Source organism: Olea europaea, chromosome 1, assembly GCF_002742605.1.
Source record: "Olea europaea var. sylvestris chromosome 1, O_europaea_v1, whole genome shotgun sequence".
NCBI classification, from domain to species: Eukaryota; Viridiplantae; Streptophyta; class Magnoliopsida; order Lamiales; family Oleaceae; genus Olea; species Olea europaea.
In genome coordinates, this window is record NC_036237.1 from 12,266,558 (window position 1) to 12,276,904 (window position 10,347).

At 35.5% G+C, this 10,347-nt stretch overlaps 1 protein-coding gene and 1 long non-coding RNA gene across 2 annotated transcripts; one reads left to right on the forward strand and one right to left on the reverse strand.

The window, feature by feature from the left end:
* Positions 1–812: 812 nt before the first annotated feature.
* Positions 813–2,212, forward strand: LOC111394512. The gene is made up of 2 exons (XR_002702623.1): positions 813–1,174; positions 1,942–2,212. It is a non-coding gene; the product is annotated as an uncharacterized LOC111394512 (long non-coding RNA).
* An 893-nt stretch (positions 2,213–3,105) lies between these two features.
* On the reverse strand, positions 3,106–4,256 carry LOC111394502. Its single transcript, XM_023020361.1, has one exon. The coding sequence runs from the start codon at positions 4,083–4,085 to the stop codon at positions 3,492–3,494; it is 594 nt and encodes a 197-aa protein (XP_022876129.1). The 5' UTR covers positions 4,086–4,256; the 3' UTR covers positions 3,106–3,491.
* Positions 4,257–10,347: the final 6,091 nt, after the last annotated feature.

The following is a 10,347-nucleotide window of genomic DNA, read 5'->3' on the forward strand; positions in this document are numbered from 1 at the left end:
TAACTACACGTACCAACAATCACCACCACCTCCTCCTCCACAAATCCATCATCACCATCATACCACAACCACCAAAAAAGCCCTCAAACCCGTCGTCATCACCACTACCACTACCAAACAAATAGATCACCCCGACTGCGTGCAGTGATGCATCGTTACAAAACAAATAGATCGCCCCGACTGCGTGCAGTGATGCATCGTTACAACCAACGCTACCAACTGTGCATAGTGCTGGTACTATTAGGAGTGACGCCTTGCTGCGGTACTTCCTGTGCACGATCACCAGTGAATGAATGGGTAATCGACGCCAGAGACGATTGATACTGTTGATCGACGCCGAAGATTATGGAAGTGGTTGTCGGCTCTTGAGATATGAAGAGAGATGAGGGCAATGTGAGAGTAATTTTTAGGGTGAAGGGAGATTTGAGATTTGGGTGGAAATAATTTAGAGAGAGAAAAGATAGGATATATTGGGATGAAAATTGTATATTTAATTTTTAATTTTTAAAAATGAAATATATTAATTAATAAAAAGAAATCTGATTTTTGAAAGAGTAAACTTTGTATATGATTTATGAAATGAAATCTTTAAATGTATTAGATTGAGTAATTTCCACTTAAATTTTAGTGTTTTCAAAATTGGTCCAAACAATGGGCTAGCCTACTTTTATGGTGTGGCAATTTAACGTTCACCGACTTTGATACTCCTATTGGGGACATCTCGTAGTTGGACTCTTGTCAATAACTGATAAATCAAAGTATCGAATTGAAAAAAAAGTAGCTAGATTTGCTCGCTAACTCATTGATTTGAAACCTAATCCCATTTTTTCTTGAGACCATTAAGCAGGACCGGCCCTGAGGCCAAGCCATCTAGGCAAAGGCCTAGGGCCTCCAAAAATTGGCTTGGGTCCAGGGCCTCAAAATGGATACAAATTCCAAGCGATAAATTCAATAAAAAAGGGCCTGGAAAGATTTTCAAATCTGCTTTCAATTTGGTGACTGACGACTTCCTTTCTTCCCCTGCTTCCACATTTCTCCAGAATCAAATTCGACCTCCCGCCTCCACTTATTTTAGTTTACTTTCTCTCGGTTTCTCCGGACTTCAATTCATGATTCTATTTCTTCAATATTCTCTCCAGAATCCAGCCCATATCGATCGGTAACATCTCTTCAGGTATGAAGAATAACTTTCTGGATTTAACATTTAACAGTTTAGGTTTGGGTTTGGGAGGAATGTTTAGAAAAACTTTGAATGATTGAATATTTTCAAGAGTTTGAGGTTGAGGGTGTTGTATATTGACTATTGTCTGATTTTATTTTATTTTATTTTTTTTGTGAACGAAAGGGGAAAAAAATATATTCGTTTGGGGTTTCCAAATCATAAGAAGAATTGCAGGGGGGGTCCAAATAAAGATTATTATTTTCTTTATATTTATTATTTTTGGTATTTTGGGCGGAGGGGTGAAGCATGGGGATGGGGATGTCTGCTAATTGTGAATTTCTCTGTGTTCTTATAAAGCTTCAAAGTGACCTTTATCTTTTTCTGTCATGTCATGTGCAAATTGCAATTCTTTTTTCGTGGAGGCTGATTATTGTATCCAGGGGCGGACCCACATGAGGTCATGTGGGATCAAATGACTCCACAGTTTTTTGAAATTTTTTTTTTTTTTTTTTTTTTGCTGAAAACTTAACTTTCGGCCCCAAAAAGTCCAAATCCTAAATCTATATCTACATCACATGGTCCATGTTCATTATTTAGTCCATAGATATATCATATAATCCACCGATTTCTTCCCAAAGTGCAAATATCAAACATGAACAGCAAACAACCAATTTTTCCTTTTTGTTCATGATACGTTGTTTGGAAAAAAAAAATTTGACCCCACAGTTCGAACCGTTTGGGTCCGCCCCTGATTGTATCTTCTTCATGATTACTTGAAGGAAAAAATGGAAATGCATAGCAGGCTGCCAATGCCATTGTTGATTGTCCAATATCTTGGACTTGGACTTGGTCCCTTGGATTTATTTATTTGTATTTTGTTGTGTGTTTCTATGTGCTAATTTTGCTGAAATGCTACTTATGATTTATGAGTATTATATTTTTTGGTTGTCCCAATTACTTGTTGTGCTACTCAAATTAGTAGATTTCTGCTTATGACTTTTGAATGTTGCGTTTGCTTTTAATTTATTGCTTATCTCAAGTTCATCATTTATGTTGGTATTGCTCAAGTCTATGCTAAATGTCATTTGGCTTTTTCTTGCAGGTTGATTGTGGATTTCCTTCACTTGGCATATTCAAGAATGTGGGATATTTTTAATTCGAACTCATCGATTAGGTTCTACCGTTATTTGCTTTAATCATATCTAATAGAAAATTTGAATATGGATATTCTAAATGAAAACGGTATAAAAAGGTTGAACAATTGATTAAATCTCAAGAGGGAACCCTTGATAAAGAATTTAGTGGTGGTAAGCAAAAATATAATGAAGTTGTAGTTACTGAAGAAGAAATTAATAATAACGATATCAATGTTAATACAATTGAAGAACATCGTTATTTGGTGAATGAAGAAATATTTATCGAGGATGATGTTATGGAAGAAACAAACATTAATGAAAAGTATAGTGAACCATTATCCCTTGATATTAGTGATCCAACAAATTCGGAAAATATGAATCAGAATTTAAGAAATTTAATTGTAGTGAAAGATCCAGTTAGAGATAATAATGTAATTTTTCCAAAGGTGTAGCTAATCGCCACTTTTCCTTTGTTCATTACACTCGACGATTACCTAGGGCCGGCCCAGGGTAATCAAGTATAGGGCCTCAACAGGGCAGCTCGCTTAGGGCCTCCAAATGGTCAGGGCCGGCTCTGGCATTAAGGGACGTTGCTTTTGGGATAGGAAACCTTGTAGTCTCAAAGCAGAAGCTTCAAAAATTTAATTTTGTCCTTGATTTCTTCAATTATCTTTGTCCATTTTTTTCCTCTATTGGAGCAAAATTATCAGGGCAAAGAAATCAAACCACCATCTATGTAGCACAAAATTTGTAAAAATATGTTAGACATTTGTGTCGGGACACTTAATGAAAATTAAAAACAATACATTTGGTTTGATCAAAAGTTATCTTTATTAATCAAAACTAGATCAAAAAAATACAAAAAACATGTAATTGATGTAATGCATGTAGATTAACATATTTATTCCAAAATGAAAATGTCTAATCAAACCCAATTTTCTGCCTTTGATTTTATAGAATCCCCTCCTTAAAACTAATCTAAATGCACAGATGATCTGATGATCATTATCATAAAGCAATAGAACCATAAAAAATGAAATGTGAAGTAGGGAACAAATAGTAAAGAGCCATTAAATATACTACGTGCGTGCATGCAGGGATGGAGTTGTGTATACATGCATGGCGTGGCGCTTCATATTAGGTTAACTGAACTCCTTCACTTGTTTTCAATTTTGATGGCGGCGGCATGTGATTCAGTTTTTCAAGTTTTGATGCCGCATTTGCTGGTAGAATCGTTTAATGAATTCCTCCGCCTTGGCATCTATCATCTCGTCTCCAGCCAGCGAGTCAAAAACATTGTCAGAATCATAGCCGTCTTCTTCATCGAGCTCTTGAAGGTTGTTTGCTGAAGCGTATTGGCTAATAGTACCACCGGAGATGGGGGAGGCGGACGAGGAGGCCACGGAGGAGTACGGGGAGGCAGGCCGGATTAGGCCGTCAAACCTTTCCACGCTTGTCGAGATGGAAAGGGATGGATTTGAAGGTGGTGGTGAATTGTCCTCTTGAAGATGCAAAGGTCGGATTGATCCTACGATCTTCTGCCAATTTCCCTTTGAAGAATCCACTTTTGATTTATCCGATTTAGCAAATTTCTTGTTCTGGCTTTTGCGAAGCATGAATACTGCTGATTTGAGGAGGCTGAAAGCGCCACGCTTCTTCTTTCTCCCTTCATTCACCGCCGGCTGCGGTGGATTCTTCTTATTGACATCAGTGGTGATGCCGCCGTCTGCAACGGCTGGAAATTCTACACTGTTGATGATTCCATTGATTGATTCATCTTTCGACATAGCGATGAAGATAGATGTGGGGCTCTTTATGATCTCTCGGAGAGATTCTGCGCGTGTTCTTGCTTAGGGCTCTCCCTGCAAATTGCAGGGCAGAGATGGCGGAGAAAAGGGCTAGGAAAGGTAGAGTTCTTGGCACTATTTATAGAGGGAGACCGGAATTTACTCTCCGGTTGAATTCCTCTTGGACCATTGATCACAGAAATATTACTTTAATACTCATTTAGCCCCATTGTCCCTCATTATTTGAAAAATCTTTTTTTTACGTACTCATTTTCAAATATACATTTAGAGCTTGTTTGATATAGTTTAAAAGTCAATTAAAATCAATTTTTTGACTGTTATTTCACTTTTTCAGCCGTCATTTTTAAATTCTTCTCTCACAGGTAGAATCCATTTTACCTCCAATGATCAAAAAATCAATTATCAAAATCCCTACCAAACAAGTACTAAACTCAAAAAAGAATTCTACACACATTCTCCAAAAACTATTCAAAACAATGTTTTTTCAAAAAAAAAAAAAAAGTAGGGGCTTTACTTCAAATAAATAGTGCTGACGCTCTTTGAACAGAAAATTTCACTGCTGGTGTCTAATATATGGTCTGAGTAGTAAGTTAGTCTTCAATCTTTCAGTATATTTTTATAATTGGTCGCTTTCTATAAGGGCTACAATGATGATTTGATATAGATTTGGATTTTTTCAACTTTAGGGATTAAACAACTATTTTGATTGCTCCCTTTATTTTTATGTATATTGTTTGGTGTCTAGTTTTGTAAAAGTGAATTATATTTTCACAATGCTTATTTAATGAATTATTACAGAAAGGTTGGAGTTGAGAGTGGACGAAATGAACTAATCAAAACAAACCAAACTAGAACCAAACCAAATCAAGTGATTCAATTCGAATCTAAATAAAATTCACTATCCTGATTTTTAGAACAAAAATTCATTTGGATATGGACATGGTTAGGGTTATGGTTCTAATTACCAAAATCAAAATCAGAACCAAGAATCAAACTCAATTTTTATTAATTTTTTATTTGTATTTGTTTTTAACAAATCAGTGAATCGTACAAAAAAATTCTACTTTTGTCCGTGGCTCATTCATCTACATTAGTGAATAATTGCTATTAGACAATATTTTTGTAAGGGGTAAAAATTTATGTTCAAATTAACAATGTTTTATTAATTTGGACTTTTTGTATATGAATTTTGTTACACAATATGTCATTTGATGATTGATAATTTGAATTTGAATTTGTTGAATGTTTGATATTTATTTTTTAAATTTAAGATTATTTTACTAACTTATGATTATGGTGATGGATTTTAATTTGCATTTAATATTTGAAAATTTATGTAATGGGACCAAAATCAAATCAAACCAAACAATTCTTCAAAAAATAAATAAATAAAAATTAAAAATTGTTGATTTCATTATTAAAAAAAAAAAAAATTCTTGGTTCATAGTTTGGTTCTCTTGAAACCTAAACTAAATGGAATCATATTCATCTCTTGTTGGAGTTACAACTAGTAATTGAACTACTAGGACGGCCAATAATGTAAATCTTCCAGGTCATAATGCCAAAAATTGTAATACGAGGGTTAAACCGGTCATTGTCACTGAGGAAGAAAGATGTTCTAGTTTGTTCGTTTTTCCAAAGAAGAAAACGCATGACCGGTGGCTTAGGTGGAAGAATGAATGGTAGCAGGGGTGGCTGCAAGGACCTACGGCTTATATATTCAATTTGATGCCTCAATTCTCTCCCCGTCCAATAGAATCTGTGATGGGATGTTAGAAAGGTTGGAGTTGAGGGTGGACGAAATGACCTAATCAAAACAGACCAAACTAGAACCAAACCGAATCGAGCGATTCAATTCGAATCTAAATAAAATTCACTATCCTGATTTTTAGAACAAAAATTTATTTCGCTATGGTTATGGTTCTAATTACCAAAATAAAAATCAGAACCAAGAATCAAACTCAATTTTTATTAATTTTTTATTAGTATTTGTTTTTAACAAATCCGTGAATCGCACAAAAAAATTCTACTTTTATCTGTGGCTCATTCATCTACATCAGTGAATAATTGCTATTAGACAATATTTTTGTAAGGGGTAAAAATTTATGTTCAAATTAACAATGTTTTATTAATTTGGACTTTTTGTAAATGAATTTTGTTACACAATATGTCATTTGATGATTGATAATTTGAATTTGTTGAATGTTTGATATTTATTTTTTAAATTTAAGCATATGTTACTAACTTATGATTATGGTGATGGATTTTAATTTGCATTTAATATTTGAAAATTTATGTAATGGGACCAAAATCAAATCAAACCAAACAGTTCTTAAAAAAAATAATAAATAAATATTAAAAATTGTTGATTTCATTATAAAAAATAATTCTTGGTTCATAGTTTGGTTCTCTTGAAACCTAAACTAAATGGAATCATATTCATCTCTTGTTGGAGTTACAACTAGTAATTGAACTACTAGGACGGCCAATAATGTCAATCTTCCAGGTCATAATGCCAAAAATTGTAATACGAGGGTTAAACCGGTCATTGTCACTGAGGAAGAAAGATGTTGTAGTTTGTTCGTTTTTCCAAAGAAGAAAACGCATGATCGGTGGCTTAGGTGGAAGAATGGATGGTAGCAAGGGTGGCTGCAAGGACCTACGGCTTATATATTCAATTTGATGCCTCAATTCTCTCCCCGTCCAATAGAATCTGTGATGGGATGTCGCGAATTTCCTAGAATATCTCCAAGAATATATCTCATGTTTGGGAAATCTAAAAATTAATTTATACAGTTTACTTTTTAAAAACAAACTTTAATTTATTATTATTATTTTTTTATATTCAGGTATCCCAACTTACACCGGACTAAATTCTGGACCCCCAAGACCCTTGCCCCTAGAACCTTGGAGGGAGTAAACCGCGGGTTATGCCTCAACTGGATCACAGGTTCCCCCCATTGCTTGTACACCTCTGCGCACAAGAGACCCTCCTCCACAGTGATTGCTCCATACCAAAGTTTTGGCCGCAAGTTCCCACCAGGAATCGAACTCTCCATTCTGCCGCTGAAAGCAAGACAATGTTGATTGATCCACCAGTTGAGCTGTGCCCCGGGGGCCAAAAAATGTATTTAATTTTCATTATCATCATAGTTATTAGACCCATTCGAATATCGACCTGGTCAAGTCATCATATTATTTGGTTGCACCGTCAAGACAATGATTGAAGCTATGGGTCTATAATTTTTAAAATCATGTATATTTTTAAAATCAAGGAATTTATTTTTTAAAATGAATCTGAAGTTTTAAAATGTTTATCATTAATTTTACATATTACTGTAAACTAATTTTGTTACCATAAAGGAAAATTGCGGGCATGGCACTTGTAGACTTGATCTAAACATTCCATTTATATCACCCACAATATCAAACTTTTAAAAAATTTGCTCCCAGAGTTCAAATTGATGAAAACCGTTAGTTCATCCATTAGTTGACCTAGAGTTAACATTTTGATCAAATTTTGATTAATTTTAAAGGGTTATATTTCTTATAAAAATATTTAAACAAAAAACCTAAAAATAATAAATGATTCATCTTCTCTATATACCCCACAGACACACCCTTGAAAACCAAAACCAAGAATCGAAACCACCATTGCCACTCACCCCACCGCCTACTACTGCCCATGCCTATCGCCACCCCGACCTAGACTTCAGCATTATTTGCCTCTTTTTGGATGCCAATTCCAAGATTTTACAATAGCTGAGCTGGTTATATTTCAATTGCATCAGCTGATTTATGGGCCTCTTTAATCTCACCCCTATTCCAACTATTCAAATTGATTACCTAATAATTATTCCATTGATTCTTTTGTTATTCACTCCATTTTGTGTTGAAAGAAAAAATCGGTGATATTATTCCAACTATTCAAAAAGGGTGGAGTTGTGGAATCTATACTCAAATTTGATTGAGTCATCGCGACTTATACAAGACATTTGAGGCTATGGTAGGTAGACGTGATTTATTGATTTATTGCTGAAATTCTTGAAATGGTGGAGTTGTACGATGGCGTAGATTATGGCTTTTGGTTTGGGTGCGTGGGTGGGTGAGTGGGCGGGCAACGACGTGAATTGTTTGCAGTGGCTTTGTTGGCGATTGCAGTATGATAGATGACGGTCGTCGACTAAGGCCCTGTTTGGAGGGCATTTTTTGGGCAAAAAAATTCATTTCCCTACCATTACTACTTGCTGACAGCCGCAACTATTGACCATTACACTCTCATGTGGGGGCCAGGTGACCAAGAAATGGTCCAAAAATTCATTTTCTTCTTCCAAAAAATGCCCTCCAAACAGATGCTAATTTTGAAGTGGTGGATGGAGGTGGTTAGCGCAATTGGGTGGGTGGATATTGGTTTGGCTTCTATGAGGTGAGGTGGCATCGAGTGAGGTGGGTCGGGGTAGGTTGGTAGGGAAGAAGAAAACATTTCAAATTCTTTTCATTTTGTTTTTGGCTTTTTAATTTAATTCGTTTAATTCTTCAATATAAAAATCTAAAGTTACATTTTACCACTTAAAATTTTATCTAAATGTTGACTCTAGATCAACTAACGGATGAACTAATGGTTTCCTTCCATTTGGACTCCATGTGCGAATTTTTGAAAGTTTTGAGACCATGACTACAATTTCACCGTTACAGTAATGTTTATATTTCTCTTATAATAATTTTATAATAAAATATAATTTTTTAGCTTAAGTTTTTATACCCATAGAAAATATTGTTCGTGTTTGACTTCATTATAATATCCTTTATTGGTTCACAAAATGTGTCAATAATAATTGTAATTGTATGATTAAAACTAAAAAGTAACTTATATAAACGTGGGAACAGAAAGTGATGTTTCAAAAATCACTGAACTTAAACATTGATCATGGATTACTCCCTTAACTGTGAAAATCCTTTAAAATGCTCACTGAACTTATCTCGTTTACCCTCCGTCCATTACTTTTAAAAATCTAATTGCTTTTTTGTTCACGTGAAGGACGGTTTTCCTGTGTGGCCACTAATGCAGTGTCACATCACTCAAATTAACTAAGTTAAATTTTAAATTAAAATATTATAATACTTAAAAACCGAAATTCTTTAAAAACTGAAACCATTCTCCCCAAATTGACCTACACCCAACAGCTTTCCCCAAATTTCTTCACGAACCCTATTCCCATATTCTTCTCCATAAACCCTGTTCCCCCAATTTGAAGCATCTAGGCAAAGACTGTCGAATGCTCCCTCATCCTCATCGAAGGCGATAAAGATGAACCGAAGCTAGGCATTTCAGCGATTCCTTTAGGAAGTTGTCGTACCTGATCATTTCCCGACGAAACGAAAGAGTGCATAATTGGGGGCGGATGGTGACTTGGGCACTACAACAAAACGTCTTATCCCATTCTTCTGTTGCTCCGCCATCGACGCTAAGCAATGAAGTACCTTTTCTGTGTTGCCCCGATTTGTTGGATCAAAACTTTAATCAAAGCTACATTTGTGATTATTTAAAGATTGGATTGAAATTGAATAAAGATAACAGTGGAATTATTAGAAACGGAGAAATTAACAACAAATCATAGTAACTTTTGGGCGATGAAAGATGATATTACCGAGTATTATTCCCGACGAATATAGACCGAGGACTCGATTTTCGTCAGTATGTGCATCAAAATGCTCGGGACATATGTGCTCGGGTATCATGTGTGCCCGGGCTAATAGCCCGAAGATTTATTACACAATCATTCGCATGTCCTCGGGACTATGTCCTCGGGATTATGACCTAGGACAGCGCCTTGTCCAACGAGAGATTTATTCTGACTAAGTATCCTTAATTTATCTCCTATGCCCAGAAGAACTCTATTGGTATCACAATTATACCACCATTCAAACTCCTGTCTCGCGCAGGACTCATTGGTATAAAATTGCAAAATCAAGCTATCCTACTACAGGTGCAATGCGGAATCCTGATATGAACACACTACCTACCCCTATAAATACAGGACCTTGAACCATTATTCAGGTACGTTTTACATTGTTCTTCAGCACATAGCCTCACGCATATATTTCCTTTCTGACTTAAGCATCGGAGGGGCGACGAGAACACACCTCGTTGCCTTTGTTTCAGGTATCGGAAGATCACGTTCGTGCTCCTCACCAATCATCAAGCTCGGAAAATCAGCAGGTACGATTTTTGGTAGCATCA

What these genes read in the sequence shown, in the direction of transcription:
- LOC111394502 (XM_023020361.1), bottom strand. Translation starts at nt 4,085, where the DNA reads ATGTCGAAAGATGAATCAATCAATGGAATCATCAACAGTGTAGAATTT.